The sequence below is a fragment of the Panthera uncia genome, chromosome F1, assembly GCF_023721935.1.
Source record: "Panthera uncia isolate 11264 chromosome F1, Puncia_PCG_1.0, whole genome shotgun sequence".
In the NCBI taxonomy this organism is placed as follows: Eukaryota; Metazoa; Chordata; class Mammalia; order Carnivora; family Felidae; genus Panthera; species Panthera uncia.
This window is the reverse complement of record NC_064813.1, coordinates 17551178-17569223: the sequence shown is the minus strand read 5'-3', so window position 1 is coordinate 17569223 and position 18046 is coordinate 17551178. Positions and strand designations below refer to the sequence as shown.

The following is an 18046-nucleotide window of genomic DNA, read 5'->3' as shown; positions in this document are numbered from 1 at the left end:
TTTCAAGAATTTTCTGCTAATTCTATTAACTGTCTTTTTGTTTCTCTAGAGTGGTTTTCCTCCTCTTTATGGGTCACAGTTTCCTACTGTTGTACATGTCTCGTAATTTTTTTTATTGGATAGTCGACATTATAAACTTGCCATTACTGAATGCTGGATTTTGCTTTCTTTCTCTACAGAGAGTATTGGACTTTGTTCTGGCAGTAAGTAAAGTTCCTTGCAGATCAGTTTGATCCTTTTGAGTATTATGTTCTTTAATTTAGTTAATTTTTTTGTAATTAAAGTTTTTGTTTTGAGAAAATTGTAGATTCGCATGCAGTTGTTATAAATAAATTTAAAATTGTTTTGAGGGTGGGTTATGAGGAGCCATTTTTCTAGAGCCAGTTTATTTCCACGCTAATGACTCTTCTGGGTTTTCTATTAAATACCCTGTGCTTTATCATTTCCTGGCCATTTTTAACTGATCTTGTAGAGTTTTACCCTGGGCACGTAGGACTCGTATTCAACAACAGACTTGAGAACCCTGTGTAGATTTCTAGAATTCTTTTTCTTTGCGTCTGCTTCCTCTTTGGTGTCTTGCCCTGTAAAGTCTTTCCCCTTTATCCTTACTGGACTTGGTGAGATTGGGGTGCTGTTTGGTTTCTCCTTTCTTTGGCTTGTGAAGCTTTCGGTGAAGGCAAAAAGCTGGGTCTGGGATAGGGTTCACTTCATTTGCTCCCCTTGCCTCAGAGATCTCAATACTGTGCTGCCTAGTGTCCAGTCCTCCTCCCCTTCTTGTTTTCTAAGTGTACATAGCAAGAGGGTAAGTCCACTTACAGTTAAGTTTTCACCTCAAGTACGGAGTGAGGGCATTGTGTTTCACATTGTCCTTTGGCCCATCCAACGCTTTGTTTTGTTTTGTTTTGTTTGCTTTGGTTTACTTTGTCACATTTTTTTATTCTAAATTGAACTTCTTTTTCTTTTTTACACTTTGACATATCTGAAAATTGGACTATGTTTTATAGATTATAGAACTAAAAAAAAATTCCCGTTTGCTACGTGGCAGTTGGATGTAGCTTCATGTGGTCATTTCATATAGACGTGTAAACATAAAAAAATGCCTGCCTCAAAACTTGACTAGGTTTCAGCAGATTGGAAGAAATTCTCTGAGACAATTGTGAATTATTGTTTTATTTCCTATGAACTAAAAATTTGTATGTGGGAGTGAAGGGTGGAGGAGGTTCTGGGATGTGGTGAATTAGACATGTTTAGCAACATTCCTGAAGCTGGAGTCAGATGTAGGTTAGCTGGCTAAATGTAAACCTGACTTAAGATCCCAGTACCGGTAGGATTCTCTTAATAAATGTCACCTCACCAAAGTCAAGGAGAATACTGTGTGGAAAATCTGGATATCAGTAACTTAGTCAAAAGTGATTCAGAAAAGTTAGACTCTGAAGAATGAGAATTTTGTAGGAAAATTCTAATTATATGTATGTGTGTATTTTTTTTTCACAGTAGTGGTATCTGATAAAACTGAAGTCTAAAAGAGTGTTTTAGAGAAACGTAAATAAAATTACTATTCATTAGCAGAGTTGTTTCTTTTTTACTGGTATAATGTTACATCTTGTTGATGACGTTCTTAGATCCTATTGAATAAGAGATTTTATTACTTTCGCCATTTCATTTTTTATTCTCCTGACTTGGTGATTTATGTATGTCTTTGAATACATGTATCCTTGTGAAATATATTTTTTTGCGTGTTTTACATTTATATAAATTGCATTATGCCACAGATCTCCTTTTCATTTCTATTTTCACTTGACAAAGCATCTAGCCATGCCTCCATGTATCTTTGGTTCATTCCTTCTGACTGTTGCATGAAATTTTATAGTGTATATTCAAGCACATTTTGCTTCTTTATTGTAGTTATTATGAGCATTAGGGCTTCTTCTAATTCCCTGCTGTCATAAGTGTGTGGCTTGTTTCAAGTGTCCTCATGCATGACTCTACACAGACATGCAGTCACACATAAGCATATGCACAGCCACATATGTTTATGTAAATACCTACGTCCATACGTGTATATGCATTTAAATACACATATTACATACATATAATCAAGTGCTTTGCTATTTACATGTAATAGCATGCTATTTACATGTCTTTAGCTATTTACATGTAATCTCAGGAGTGGGGTTGCTTGGTCATAAATATATGAATACTCAGTCTAGGTTGCTTGCTAGAATATCTCTGCATGAATATTCTTGTTTTTCATGTCTTACCTAACATACTTGGTATTCCAGTGTTCTAATACCTAATGGTGATGAATTGTTATTTTGTTGTGTTTTTTAGTATATGTATATATGCATATATACATATACATACATACACACTTACTTATTTATTTATTTATTTATTTATTTATTTATAACAGGGGAGGAGCAGAGAGAGAGGATGAGAGAGAATCCCAAGCAGGCTCTACACTATTAGTGTAGAGCCTGATATGGGGCTCGAAGTCACAAACCATGAGATCATGACCTGAGCTGAAATCAAGAGTCAGACTCTGCTTAGTCAACTGAGCCACCCAGATGCCCCCTTTAAAATTTTTTTTTTAATGTTTATTTTTGAGAGAGGGAGAGACAGAGCGTGAGCAGGGGAGGGGCAGAGAGAGGGGGAGACACAGAATCTGAAACAGGCTCCAAGCTCCGACCTGTCAGCACAGAGCGTGATGCAGGGCTCGAATCCACGAACCACAGGTATGACCTGAGCCAAAGTCGGATGCTTAACTGACTGAGCCACCCCGATACACGCCCCCCTTGTCGTCTTCGTCGTCATCATCGTCGTCGTCGTCTTCTTCTTCTTCTTCTTCTTTTTTTTTTTGCATTTCTTGATTACTACTGAGTTGGAACATTTTTTCATATACTTGAAAGGCAGTGTGTGAATTCTGTGAATTAGGAATTCACATTTTTTCCCATTTTTTTTCTTTTAAGATTTTATTTGTTTATTATTTATTTATCTATTTGAGAGAGAGCTTGCGAGCGGGGGAGAGGGGCACAGGGAGAGAGAATTTTAAGCAGGCTCCACGTTCAGCATGGAGCCTGATGTGGGGCTCTATCTCACGACCCTGGGATCATGACCTGAGCCTAAATCAAGAGTCAGACCCTCAGCAGGCTGAGTCACCTAGGTGCCCCTAAAGATTTAATTTTTTAATTGAAAAAAATTTTTTTAAGGTTTATTTAGTTTTGAGAGATACAGGCAGAGTGGGAGTAGGGGAGGGGCAGAGAGAGGGAGACACAGAATCCGAACCAGGCTCCAGCCTCTGTGTGAGCTGTCAGCACAGAGCCCCATGTGGGGCTTGAACCTGCAGACCACAAGATCATGACCTGAGCTGAAACCAAGAGTTGGACACTTAACTGACTAAGCCACCCAAGTGTCCCTAAAGATTTTATTTTTAGGTACTCTCCACACTCAGCATGGGGCTCAAACTCACAACCCCAAGATGAAGAGTGACAAGCTCCACCGACTTAGCCAGCCAGACACCCTTCCTATTGGATTTTCTGTCTTGATTTATAAGAGTTACTTGTGTTATGTGGTGTGGGAGGCATGAACAGTCCCAGCAGATCTTTAAGCCATGTTATTTTTCCCTCTTTTTGTGATGCCACTGTATCAGGAGTCCATAAAGAGTTTGGGGGAATCTATAAACATTTTTGGGGCATCTGTGCAACGTTTTTGAGGTTGTATAAAAATTTAGGTATCTGTAATGTCTGGCCTGGCTGCCAGTTCACATCCGTGCTATGCCCGTATTGTGTTTAGGGCTTTGAGCTCGTACTCCTTGATTGCTATAGATTGGCAGAGAGGAGGGTTTCTGAATGGATTGTTTACAGTTTTGCCCAAAACCCACTCTGAATATGTTCTTGCCCCTCAAAATTGGAAAGAGGTAGTGGTGTTTTGTTATTGTTAGAGTCTTTTCTGTGTTCTATTTCCTGTGATACTGCATCCCTTTCTTGGGAAGACGAATGGTTGGTCAGTCCTCATCTTCCTTTATTTTACCTATTTCTAGTAGGAATTCCTTGAAGTTTTTAGTTTGGGTGGACCACTCTTGTCAAGTTTCTATCACTGATATAGATTGTTCCATCATCTCTTTTCATATATTCTGCTATTTATTGAATGTTGCATACCGGGAATTGTACTGAGTACTTCATAGATATTTTGTTAATCAGTACAGTGATTGTGTGATGTAACTGTCATTCCAGTTATACAAATGAGAAAACAAGATTAGGTTTAACACTTGACTCAAAGTTAGAAAGTTGTAGGTCCGAATTTGGCTCAGGTCATGATCTCACAGTTTGTGAGTTCTATCCCCACATTGGGTTCTCTGCTGTCAGTGCAGAGCCACTTCAGATCCTCTGTTCCCCACCTTGTCTGTACTTCCCCCGCTTGCTCTCTTTAACTCAAAAATAAAAATTAAAAAAAAAAGTTAGCTCTGGTAAAAAGAATGGAAACTTTCTTAATTCACACGTTACTCAGAAGCCATTCCTTAAATACTTCTGTTTAAACTCATCTGATGGTAATTTTTAGGTACTGCATACAACTTTTGGTATTGGAGGAACACACGATAGGACATGCATTGTAGTCCTCTCTCTCTCTCTCTTTTTTTAAATAAACTAATGAATGCTAGAGCTCTCTGTGAAATAAACATACTGTAATTTCTTCCAGTTTACAGCTTAAAATCCATGATTCATTTTTCTCATAGCTAATATCTAATCCGTAGCAAACCAAATATCTGCCTTCAGATTATATCAGAATTTGATCACTTCTCATCACCTTCACTGCTACTACTGTCATTTAATCCAGTGTCATTTCTCAGCTAAATTATTATAAGAGGTTTTAGTTTTACAATTGCTTTCCTTTAGTCTTCTTTCAATGTATAAGGTAGAGTGATCTGGTTTATCACTTTGTCACATTGGGCCATTCTGTTCTAAATTGTCCAGTAAATTCTTGTTTTATTCACTGTAAAATCCAAAGTCCTTAACATGTTTCAAGAGAGGTTTTTTTGTTTTTTGTTTTTTGTTTTTTTTTAATGTGTATTTACTTCTGAGAGAGAGACATACACAGGCAGAGTGCGAGCTGGGGAAGGGCAGAGAGAGAGGGAGACACAGAATCTGAAGTGGGCTTCAGGCTCTTAGCTGTCAGCACAGAGCCTGATGTGGGGCTCAAACCCATGAACTGCGAGATCATGACCTGAGCCAAAGTCGGATGCTTAACTGACTAAGCCACCCAGGTGCCCCCCCTTTTAATTTAATTTAATTTAATTTAATTTAATTTAATTTAATTTAATTTATTGTTTTTTTTATATGGCCCCTTATTATTTCTCTGGCCTGATCTTTAGTATTTTCCCACTTGGTTATTCTACTCTACACTGACCACCTTGCTAGTCTGAACATAATCAGGTATACTCCTGCCTCAGGGCATTTGTACTTGCTTTTTGGTTGCTGTTTTTCCAGATTTCTGTGTAGATTGTTTCCCTCTTACTTTGAAATAGTTACTCAAATGTCAGCTTCTCATTGAGGCTTCTCTTACTATTCTGTCTAACCCAATCTAACATTTCCTATCCTCCTCCCCTGCTTAATTTTTTCCTTATCTTTGTCTCTATCTAACCTTATCATATAAGGTCTACCTTATTTATCTTGTTTATTGTCTGTCTTTCCCACTAGATTATAGAACCATGAGGGGATTTTTGTTTATTCACTTCTTTGCCCTTGGTATCCAGAACAGTGTCTGATATGTAGTCAGTACCTAATATGTAATTTGTTGAATGTATGAATGTTTAAAAATTTTGGAATTTCTGAGAAAGTATTGATAGGTATTTACAGTTGATTCTTCTACGTGCTGGGGCCAACTTTAAAATGTTCATTGGTGGCACTGATGGAAGTCTGGACTAAGGTCAGTCTCTTAAGACATTCTGCATCTTGCTTCTAAGCCTGAGTTAATGCAGCATAACAGATATGATGGTATTATTACTTAAATTTATAAACATACTTACTTTGGGAACAGAAAGGTCTTTTTCCCCAAATCTTTTTTTTGTTGTTGTTGTTTATTTATTTTGAGAGGGAGCACATGCACGAGTGGGGAGGGGCAGAGAGAGAGAGAGAGGGAGAGGGAGAGGGAAAGAAATCCCAAGCAGGCTTCATGCTGTCAGTTCAGTGCCTGATGACGCATGGCTCAATCTCATGAATCCTGAGATCATGATTTAAGCTGAAATCATGAGTTAGATGCTTAATCGACTGAGCTACCCAGGTGCTCCATTTTTCCCCAAATTTTAAACATGATTTATTAGAAGAGCTGTTTAAAAAGTTGGTATGCGGGGTTGGACTCTTGTTTTCGGCTCAAGTTACCATCTCATGGTTCTTGGGATGGAGACCTGTGTCAGGCTCTATGCTGACAGCACACAGAGCCTGCCTGGGATTTTCTGTCTAACTCTCTCTCTGCCCCTTCCCCCACTTGTGTGCACTTGCTCACTCTCTTTCTCAAGATAAGTAAATAACATTAAAAAAAAAATTCTGCTCTATGAAACCCACTGTTAAGAAACGGAAGTATTAGCTACAGATTGGGAAAATATATTTGTAAAAGACATATCTCATAAAGAACTTTTATTTAAAATATACAAAGAACTCTTAAAAATAATAAGATTTAAAAAATGGACCAAAGACCTCAACAGACACCTCACCAAAAAAGACACATAGTATGGAAACCAATTTGACAATGAATTTCATATTAAAAAAAAAAATACATAGATGGCAAATAAGCATATGAAAAGATGCTCTACATCATATGTCATCAGGGAAATGCAAATCAGAACCACAAGGTGTCACTGTATACCTATTAGAATGGCTAAAACTTAGAGGACTGACAACACCAAATGTGAGGAGGTTATAGAGCAACAGGAACTCTTATTCTTTGCTGGTAGGAATGAAAAAATGGTGTAGCCACTTTGGAAGACAGTTGGGTGATTTCTTATAAAACTAAACATATTCTTGCCGTATAATTTAACTAGGCACCCATTGATATTTACCCAAAGGAGTTAAAAGCTTATGTAGACACAAAAACCTGCACTTGAATGCTTATAACAGCTATATTTATAGATGCCAAATCTTGGATGCAACCAAGATGTCCTTCAGTAGATGAATGGATAAGTAAACTGTGGTACGTCCAGACTGTGGAAGATTATTCAGCGTTAAAAAGAAATGAGCTATCAAACCTTGAAAAGACGTGGAGAAATCCGAAAGCCATATTACAAAGCAGAAGAAGCCAATCTGAAAACGCTACAATACTGTATGATCCCAAATATGATATTCTGGAACAGACAAAACTGTGGAGGCAAGATAAAGATCAGTGATTGTGGATGAGGAGAGAGAGATGAATAGGCAGAGCAAAGAGGATTTTTAGGAGAGTGAGAAATAATCTGTATTATAATGATGAATATATGTCATTATACTTGTGTTCAAACCCATAGAATGTACAACATGAAGAGTGAACCATAAGGTAAACTGTGGACTTTGTTGATTTTGATGTGTCAGTTTAAATTCATCCCCGGGGCTGGTGGTGGGGGGTGGGGGGAGCGTACTATTCTGGTGAGTGATGTTGATAATGGCAAAGGCTGTGCATGTGTTTGGGTCAGAGAATATATGGCAAATCTCTGTACCTACCTGTTAATTTTGTTACAAACCTAAAACTGCTAAAAAAAAAAAAAAAAAAAAAAGTCTTTAAAAAAAGGAGAGGGCATAAACGTACCTTCCACTCTGGGTTTTGAGCCTTAAGACATCTGCCTCAGCCGCCAGTGACCAACTGTACTTGTGAAGTAAAATCTGCCCTTTCCACATCTGCTCTTCAAAACCCTTCATCCACAGCTGGGATCAGCCTACACAGTGCATCCACACGCTCTTGGGAGGAACCCCCAACCCTGTTTTCTTAACTCTATCAAACAGGAGCAAGATGGACTTGGTTTCAAAAGAGAAATGACCAAATCCCCGCATTTAGGAGAGCTCTTTTTTCTCATTCCAGCAGAGAGGCTGAGAAAACCAGTGCCATTTAAGCCAACACACTGTATGTGGTGAAACTCTGAGCAGGTGCAATGTTCTGATTTTATAACTTTTTTTTAATATGGTTTCACATTCTTTTAAAAAAAAAAATTTTTTTTTTAACGTTTATTTATTTTTGAGACAGAGAGAGAGAGAGTATGAACGGGGGAGGGGCAGAGAGAGAGGGAGACACAGAATCGGAAGCAGGCTTCAGGCCCTGGGCCATCAGCCCAGAGCCCGACGCGGGGCTCGAACTCACGGACCGCGAGATCATGACCTGAGCCGAAGTCGGATGCTCAACCGACTGAGCCACCCAGGCGCCCCTATATGGTTTCACATTCTAAGATAGTAGTTATGCCCAGGAAATTTTTCTTGAAGAAGTGGGTGAATTTTCATTTTATAATTTAAATGTCATGTATTGTCAGTAGGGATCTGATTTGTATGCCAGTAACAGAAAACTTGATAAATACTGCCTTAAACAAGTGAGAATTTACTTTTCTTATGTAATGTGAAGTCCAGAGATAAGCAATCCATAGATGATGAGATTGCTCAAGGATGTCATCAAGGAACAGTATCCTATTTTTCTAGCTTACCATTTTTTGTCTTCTTGGTCAGAAGATGGCTGTTGTATCTCTAGAGACGTTATCAGAGGTTTCAGAAGGAAAAAGAGGCAAGGATAAAGGGACATCTCGTTTTACAAGACTTCGTCTTTTTCTGGTAGATAGTGGCCTCTCAGATTGATAACTACCTTTTGTTAGCCAGAACTCTGTGGTTATGTTGGTACGACTTGGTATTTAACTTGCAGTATCCGGAATTAATATAGAATAGTGGAGTGGTTAAGAGCATGGAGCTAAGTTTGAAAATTGTTACTTCCTAACTGTATGACGTCAACATCTTTGTGCCTTGATTTCCTCATTAAATAGGTCTAGTAATATGTACCTACCAATACTTTTGTTGAAAAAATTACAAGTTAATATTATTTTAATGGATACTATTTGTACTTTGTAAGTATTAGCTATAATTACCATCTTCCTCATCTAGAAGAGTTATTGATAATGGAATTGTAAGTTTGCCACTCAGGAAACTAGTGTTTTGTTTTTTTTTTTTTAAATAGGAAGTAAAACAGCATTTGAGTTAGGTGCTTTTGAGTATAGGGATGATTGTGAATGGTAGTAGAACTCCTAAGGACTCTTGTGACTGCATTGCATTATTAAAAATTAAAAAGTATTGGGGCCATTTTAATTTACTCATTTAATTGCACTTAGATCTTGGTGACTTAGACCTATCTTGAACAAATTGTCATTTTACCACCAATCCCTTAAAGTACCTTCAACTCAACAGAAATTCTGTTTCATTGATAGAATGTTTGAAGTCTTAGCTATATATTGAAATACGATTTTGTTGGTATTGTTACTAGCCTTGTCAATTTGTAATCACTCTGCTGGAAAAAATGTGTCAATTATTTTCCTATTTTCTTTTTAGCCCTATCTGCTTTGATATGATTGAGGAAGCATACATGACGAAATGTGGCCACAGCTTTTGGTAAGATGATTTCATTTAGCAAAATTGTCTTGATTTTTAACTTGTGTGTAAATGTAGCCAGCAAGAAGTTATGTTTTTAAAATAATTTTGGTTATTTTGTAATTTCTTTGATTGATGTATTTTTACAGGTTCAACAGCTCAAGTCAGTAAGCATATGGTTGGTGCATAATTTTTGTGAAATTTACTATTCGTAAATTTCACTATTTGTAATTGTGAAATTACTATTTCACAATTTTACTATTTACAAATTTACTATTTGTAATTGCGAAATTTACTATTGCCCTTATAGATGGATTTTAAGACTTTTGGGTTGATTGCTACAGAGCTTTGATTACCGTTTTAGAAAATTGGGGTTGTTGGATAATTAGGTTGAAGCATGAAGCACCTTTAACTCATTTTGGGGATAGGTGTGAGGCCCAGGAAAGGAGGTTAGAAAGTCATTCGAAAAGGATCTAGGGGATTAAAAAGATCTGTGTTTTCTATTTTAACATTTTACTCAGTGTTATCTTTAGTTGCTTTGTCTTGTATATATGTCACATTCATCTGTATATTGAAAAAAGTTTTAGTGGGGGTAAAATACACATAACATAAATTTTACCATCTCAACCATTTTTAAGTTGAGTACTGTTAAGTTTGTTCACATTGTTGTGCAATTAATCTCCAGAACTTTGTTATTTTGCAAAGCTGAAACTATACCCTTACTTGAAGGGTTTCTCCCCTTCCCCTACCTAGCCTCTGTCAGTCACCATTTTACTTTGGTTCTGTGAATTTGACTATTCTAGATACTTCATGTAAGTGGCATCAAATAGTATTTGTATTTTTGTGACTTGCTTATTTCACCTAGCATCATGTCCTCAAGTTTCATCCTTGTAGTATATGTCAGTTTCCTCCCTTTTTAAGGCTGAATAGTATTCCATTGTGTGTATATATTATATTTTATTTGTTTATTCATCTGTCTGTTAATGAACACTTGATTGCCTTCACCCTCTAATTCTTGTTAAGAGTGGTGCTTTGAACATTGGTATATAAATATCTTCTTGAGATCCTGGTTTCAGTTCTTTTGGGTATATACCCAGAAACAGAATTACTGTATCATTGGGTAGTTCTGTGTTTAATTTTTTGAGGAACCTCCATACTGTTTTCCATAGCTGCTATACCATTTTATATTTCCCCTAGCAGTACACAAGAGTTCCAATTTTTCAACGTTCTAGCCAACACTTGTCATTTCTGTTTTTTTTTTTTTTCTTTAACAGTAGCTATCCTAATGGGTATGTAATCTGTGTATGTTTAATTCCTTTTACTTATTTTTTCGTGTAAAAATTTTTTTTTTAATGTTTGTTTATTTTTGGGGGGGAGGGGCAGAGAGAGAGAGGGAGACACAGAATCTGAAGCAGGCTACAGGCTTTGAGCTGTCAGCACAGAGCCCGATGTGGGGCTTGAACTCAAGATCCATGAGATCATGACCTGAGCTAAAGGTCTAACTGAATGAGCCACCCAGGCGGCCCTTTTATGTGCTTTTTTGATTGGAGGTGGTGTATTCTATTTCTAGTCAATCATCTCCATAAATTTATGCTGTTGATGTAATATTTTTGGCTTAGTATTTCTGTTGTGTTCTAATAGTCCCTATATTCTAATTCATGTTGAAGTTAGACTCCTGATTTTATTCTGAAATAGAGTACAGTATCTGGTATATTGATATTCATTAGTCAGGGTGTCATTTTGTAAGTACTTTAGGTTGATTGGGAGCATGATGCATCACTGATAGGTGAATCCAATCTGCCAGTCATTTAAAAAGAAGTTTAGAATAAAAATAGCTTTCTTGGCTTGGACGGTTTTTTATTAAAATACAAATTACTAAAATAGGCCATATGTACTCTTGGTTAAAAAACAACTTTTAGGGGCGCCTGGGTGGCGCAGTCGGTTAAGCGTCCGACTTCAGCCAGGTCACGATCTCGCGGTCCGTGAGTTCGAGCCCCGCGTCAGGCTCTGGGCTGATGGCTCGGAGCCTGGAGCCTGTTTCCGATTCTGTGTCTCCCTCTCTCTCTGCCCCTCCCCCGTTCATGCTCTGTCTCTCTCTGTCCCAAAAATAAATAAAAAACGTTGAAAAAAAAAACAAAAAAAAACCAACAACTTTTATTGTCCAGAAAGATGTACATGAAATGTAAATGTCACCATTTTTCAAGCCTTATTTGTATACCTTCTCGTAAGTTATCACCTGTAAGGAGTGATGGTGTATTCTTTCAGAATTTTTTTTTGCCGGTTTTTAAATAAAGGCCATCTTTCCTTAAATAATTTTGATTTCCTGGTATATCATTGCATTGACATTATTACCGTTCATGAATCACTTTCTGTGCTATATTGCTACTGAAATTCTGGTCACATGTGTCTTGCTTTTAGGTTGATACATGTATGGTCTTAGTCTTTTAAGGCTGATTGTTTAACAGTAGTGTTTTCTTTGGTTCATTAATTGATCCAGCACTGTAGCATTCCATACGAAACCATGTATGTCCCTTCGGGACTTTGGGGTTTCATTTCTGGAAGATTGGATGATTCAGATTAGGCTTTCTCAACCTTTGGTAATATTGACATATTGGACTGGATAATTCCTTGTTGTGGCTGATTACCCTGGGTATTGTTGATTGTTTAGCATTATCCTGGCCTCTACCCAGTAGCAGTCCCTTTTCCCACAAGTGTGACAACCAAAAATGTCTCCAGACATTGTCAGATATCATGTAAGGGACAAAATTGCCCTCCGGTGAGAACTACTGATACAGAGCTAAAACACCAGGGTCTTGAAGTTGGTAAACCAGGATTCTGGTTCTGGCTCTAAAACTTACCTTTGTCTGGTGACTCAACCTGTCTCTTCTGCTGCTGCTCTCCTTCTTCCCCCTTCTCTTCCTACCGCTTCACCTCCTTTTCTTTCATAGTGTTGAAGGTGTGACGTTTGATCCAAATTATAAAGTGAGGACTTAGGGGTGCCTGGGTGGCTCAGTTGGTTAAGGGTCAGACTTTGGTTCAGGTCATGATCTCAGCGGTGAGTTCGAGTCCCATGTTGGGCTCTGTGCTGACAGCTCAGGGCCTGGATCCTGCCTCAGATTCTGTCTCCTCTCTCTCTACCCCACCCTGCTTGCACACTGTCTCTCTATATCTCTCTCAAAAATAAATTAACATTGGGGTATCTGGGTGGCTCAGTTGGTTAAGCACCCGACTTTTGCTCAGGTCATAAAAAAAATAAAATGAGGATTTAATTTTTCCTAACTGCCCTCCTCTTTTATATTTCCTGTGGTATATCTTTATGTGTGTGTGTGTGTTTAAATTTCTTTTTCTTTTTCTTTTTTTTTTTTTTTTTTACCATTTTACTTAATTTATTTTTTAAAATTTACATCCAAATTAGTTAGCATATAGTGCAACAGTGATTTCAGCTGTAGATCCCTTAATGCTCCTTACCCATTTAGCCCATCCCCCCTCCCACAACCCCTCCAGTAACCCTCTGGTCTCCATATTTAAGGGTCTCTTATGTTTTTGTCCCCCTCCCTGTTTTTATATTATTTTTGCTTCCCTTATGTTCATCTGTTTTGTATCTTAAGTCCTCATATGAGTGAAGTCATATGATATTTGTCTTTCTCTGACTAATTTCACTTAGCATAATACCCTCTAGTTCCATCCACGTAGTTGCAAATGGCAAGATTTCATTCTTTTTGATTGCCATGTAATACTCTATTGTATATATATACCACATCTTCTTTATCCATTTATCCACCGATGGACATTTGGGCTCTTTCCATACTTTGGCTGTTGTTGATAGTGCTGCTGTAAACATTGGGGTGCATGTGTCCCTTTGAAACAGCGTACCTGTATCCCTTGGATAAATACCTAGTAGTGCAATTCCTGGGTTGTAGGGTAGTTCTGTTTTTAATTTTTTGAGGAACCTCCATACTGTTTTCCAGAGTGGCTGCACCAGCTTGCATTCCCACCAACAATGCAAAAGAAATCCTCTTTCTCCGCATCCTCACCAACATCTGTTGTTGCCTGAGTTGTTAATGTTAGTCATCCTGACGGGTGTGAGGTGGTATCTCATTGTGGTTTTGATTTGTATTTTGCTGATGATGAGTGAAGTTGAGCATTTTTTCATGTGTCATTTGGCCATCTGGATGTCTTCTTTGGAGAAGTATCTATTCATGTCTTTTGCCCATTTCTTCACTGGATTATCTGTTTTTTGGGTGTTGAGTTTGATAAGTTTTCTATAGATTTTGGATACTAACCCTTTACCCGATATGTCGTTTGCAAGTATCTTCTCCCATTCCGTCAGTTGCCTTTTAGTTTTGTTGATTGTTTCCGTTGCTGTGCGGAAGGTTTTTATTTTGATGAGGTCCCAATAGTTCATTTTTGCTTTTGTTTCCCTTGCCTCCGGAGATGTGTTGAGTAAGAAGTTGCTGAGGCCGAGGTCAAAGAGGTTTTTGCCTGCTTTCTCCTCGAGGATTTTGATGGCTTCCTGTCTTACGGCCTTCATCCAGTTTGAGTTTATTTTTATGTATGGTGTAAGAAACTGGTCCAGGTTCATTTTTCTGCATGTCGCTGTCCAGTTTTTGCTGTGGCATTTTAAAAGGACATTGCAGAGTCTGCTAAATCGGTACAATAATTCACTAAGTTGTAAAGTGTAATAAATTACTGATTGACTTTATAATTAAATAAACCTGGCCTTTTCATTGAGTCCTATAATCTTCATGGTGTGTCCTTACATCATTGTTGGAAAACCCCATTGATTTCGTAAGTATCTGTTTTTCCCTTCAAATAAAAATAGTTTTAAGTTTAGATCCTTGTTATAACTCAAGTTCTGTTGTAACCTGATATGAAGGTGTTTTAAAATACCTACCAGAGAACAGGTTTTGGTAGAATAGAGACTATAAGGTTGGCAGGAACTAGGAAACTTGGAGGCCGGCAGTCCTGTTGTCAGGGTTACAAAACTGTAAGGCATTTTGTACTTTTGTTTAACTTTTTTAATTTTTTTATTTTTTTTATTTTTGAGAGAGAGAGAGAGAGAGACAGAGTATGAACGGGGGAGGGTCAGAGAGAGAGGGAGACACAGAATCCGAAACAGGCTCCAGGCTCCGAGCTGTCAGCACAGAGCCTGACGCGGGGCTCGAACTCACGGACCGAGAGATCATGACCTGAGCCGAAGTCGGCCGCTTAACCAACTGAGCCACCCAGGCGCCCCTGTACTTTTGTTTAAAGCAAACACTCATTATTTATCCTATTCTATCATGTAATGCAGTGGAACTTCAATCATTAACAGTAGCCCGTTGGATCAACTCCTTGCTAACTTAACCTTGGCTGGTAATCTGGAGCCAAGCGGTATTGCTGTTTCCAGACTTCATCCAAATTATTAACACTAAATCAGATTGGACCATATGAACTGTTTATCCTTTATCCCACTTATAAATGGTAACTCTTTCCTAGTAACAGGATGGAGACACTATTCCCGCTTGACAGTCAGTCTGTTATTAGCTGTTGTCTAACCAAACTTAATTGTATAATGAAAGAAATCTGGCTTCTTTGTGATGTAGAGATAAGGTTTGCTCCTTTTCTTTGGTGCCTCCAGCTTGTCCTCTGCATTTTGCTTCTCAGACCTCATGTCTACCAAGTTCTGATTTACTGTTTCATTTCATTACAAAGTAATTATAATAGCATTTCTCAGTGTTGTCATCTTTCAGCATATCTGCTTGTCTTTTGAGACTTTTGACTAATCCATCATTTTGCATCTTCTTGTTAGTCTTTTTTGTTTTTTTTCATTTTATTTATTATTTAAAAAAATTTTTTTAATGTTTATTTTTGAGAGAGAGAGAGAGAGAGAGAGAGAGAGAGAGCGCGCACATGTGTGCATGTAGGTTGGGGAGGGGCAGAGAGAGAGGGAGACACAGAATCTGGCACAGGCTCTAGGCTCTGAGCTGTCAGCACAGAGCCCTACATGGGGCTCGAATTCATGGACCATGAGATCATGACCTGAGCTGAAGTTGGGTGCTTAACCGACTGAGCCACCCAGGCGCCTCTCATTTTAGAGAAAGAGAGAGTGGGGGAGGGGGCAGAGGGAGAGAGAGAGGGTCTTAAGCAGGTTCCATGCTCAGTGTGGAGCCTGATGTGGGGCTCCATCCCCATGATCTTGGGATCATGACCTAAGCCGGAATCAAAAGAGTCAGACACTCCACTGGCTGAGCCACCCAGGTGCTCCTACTCTTTCTTTATACCTGGTTATTATATATGACGACTGGTACTGATTTGTCCTTGCTGTTTTTATAGTCCCCCCCCCTTTTTTTGAGAATTTTCTGATTATTTGTAGAATAACAGAATTATTAAAAAATTACTCTGATTTTTTTCTGTATGTACTCATCCCTATTTACAGAGAGAAAAAGATATTTATGATAAGGGCTCCATTTATCCTAGTGTCTACAATTACTTACCGAAAAATGAAGAGAAACCAGAAAGTTTTTTTGTGTTAGGGGTAGATGAATAGAGGGTTTGAGAAAACATTTGAAGAGGTCTTTGTATGGTTAAAGTGGCATAGTTTTCTGTACATTAGAGGCTGTTCCCAAATAAAAATTATGCTCCAAAAGTTTAAAAAACAAGTATATTTATATCTTATAGATAGGTATATACTTAATAAATAGTAATCATACATCTATAGAGAAATGCTCATTTTATTAGACAAAAAAAATTTTAAATATTTATTTTTGAGAGACAGAGAGAGACAGCATGAGCAGGGGAAGGGCAGAGAGAGAGGGAAACCCAGAATCAGAAGCAGGCTCCAGGCTCTGAGCTGTCAGCACAGAGCCCGATGTGGGGCTCAAACCCACAAACCATGAGATCATGACCTGAGCCGAAGTCAGATGTTTCACCGACTGAGCCACTCAGGCGCCCCGAGAAATACTCATTTTAAAAAAATTACTAAAGTATAGTTGACATTGTTATATTAGTTTCATGTGTGCGACATAGTGATTCAATAATTCTCTACATTATTCAGTACTCACCACAATAAGTGTACTTACCAGCTGTCATCATACAATGTTATTATAATGTTATGACTGTATTCCCTATGCTGTTCTTTTCATCTCCATGACTCACTTATTTTATTACTGGAGGTTTGTACCTTTGAATCCTCTTCACCTATTTTGCCCATCCCTCTCCCTTCTGGCAACTACCAGTTTGTTCTTTGTATTTATAGGAGTCTGTTTCTGTTTGTTTGATTGTTTGTTCTTTGGTTTTGTTTTTTAGATTCCACATATAAGTGCAATCATGTCGTATTTCTCTTTCTTTGATTGAATTCACTTAGTATAAAATCCTCTGGGTCTATCCATGTTGTTGCAAAGGGCAAAACTTCAAAATACTCATTCTTCATCATCAGAAATACACTTAGTAGAGGACATAGACACCCATTTATGTCAGCACACCCTAGCACGGAATTAATTAGTTAATATATAATATATAATATATAGTTTATTTTTGCGAGAGAAACAGAATGAGAGAGAGAGACGGAGTACAAGCAGGGGAGGGCAGAGAGAGGGGGGAGACACAGAATCCCAAGAAGGCTCAAGGCTCTAGCTGTCAGCACAGAGCCTGATTCGAGGCTCGAAGCCACCAACTGCAAGATCATGACCTGAGCTGATGTTGGACACTTAACTTACTGAGCTGCCCAGTTGCCCCAGTTTATATTTTAGAGAGTGAGAGCATGAGCGGGGCAGAGGGGCAGAGGGAGAGAGAAAGAGAATACCCTAAGCAAGCTCCACGCTCAGTGGGAAGCTCAGTGTAGGGGTCCATCCTACGATTGGATGTCCACGAGTTGGATGCTTAACCGATTGAGCCACCTAGGTGCCCCCTGAATAATCATCATCATCATCATCATCATCATCATCATCATCATCATAATTATTATTTTAAATGTTTTTGAGAGAGAGAGTGGGGGAGGGGCAGAGAGAGAGGGGGATAGAGGATCTGAAATGGGCTCGGCACTGACAGCAGAGAGCCCGATGTGGTGCTTGAACTTACAAACTGTGAGATTCTGACCTGAGCCGAAGTCAGATGCTTAAGTGACTGAGCCACCCATGCGGTCTCTGAATTCTTATTTTTAACAGTTGCAGTGTGAGTAGCTTTTGAAAACTTCTCAGGTAGACCCAGGTATGTATCCTTCTATCCTCCCTATTTGATCACTAGTCTAGATACTTATGCTTCTTTTGGATTCCAAAATACTGCATCTGTGCTGGTGATGGTGAAGTAGAGTTAGTTTTTTCATGCATTCAGTATTTATTTAGTTCCAACTCTAAGAGGATATTGTGCTAGACATTGAAGGGACAGATGGATTAAAATAAAATTTTGCTTTTAATGAATAAATAGTACAAACACACACACACACACACACACAGATAAGTACAAAATAAGATAGTTACTGTTTCTCAGAG

General features: G+C 38.3%; 1 protein-coding gene and 1 pseudogene across 12 annotated transcripts in view; one reads left to right on the top strand and one right to left on the bottom strand.

Annotated features, from left to right (window-relative positions):
• Positions 1 to 18046, top strand: part of COP1 (COP1 E3 ubiquitin ligase) — a 277450-nt gene that overhangs the window by 40791 nt on the left and 218613 nt on the right. For all 12 annotated transcript variants that reach the window (XR_007458723.1, XM_049634009.1, XM_049634006.1 and 9 more), the window contains exon 2: positions 9540 to 9599. Coding sequence is in view for 11 of the 12 variants with exons in the window: in XM_049634006.1 (XP_049489963.1) it covers positions 9540 to 9599 (60 nt within the window). In the remaining variant the exon portion in view is untranslated. The remainder of the gene's footprint in view (positions 1 to 9539; positions 9600 to 18046) is intronic.
• LOC125926007 (dnaJ homolog subfamily A member 1-like) overlaps positions 1 to 18046 on the bottom strand; it is a 111958-nt pseudogene that overhangs the window by 75525 nt on the left and 18387 nt on the right.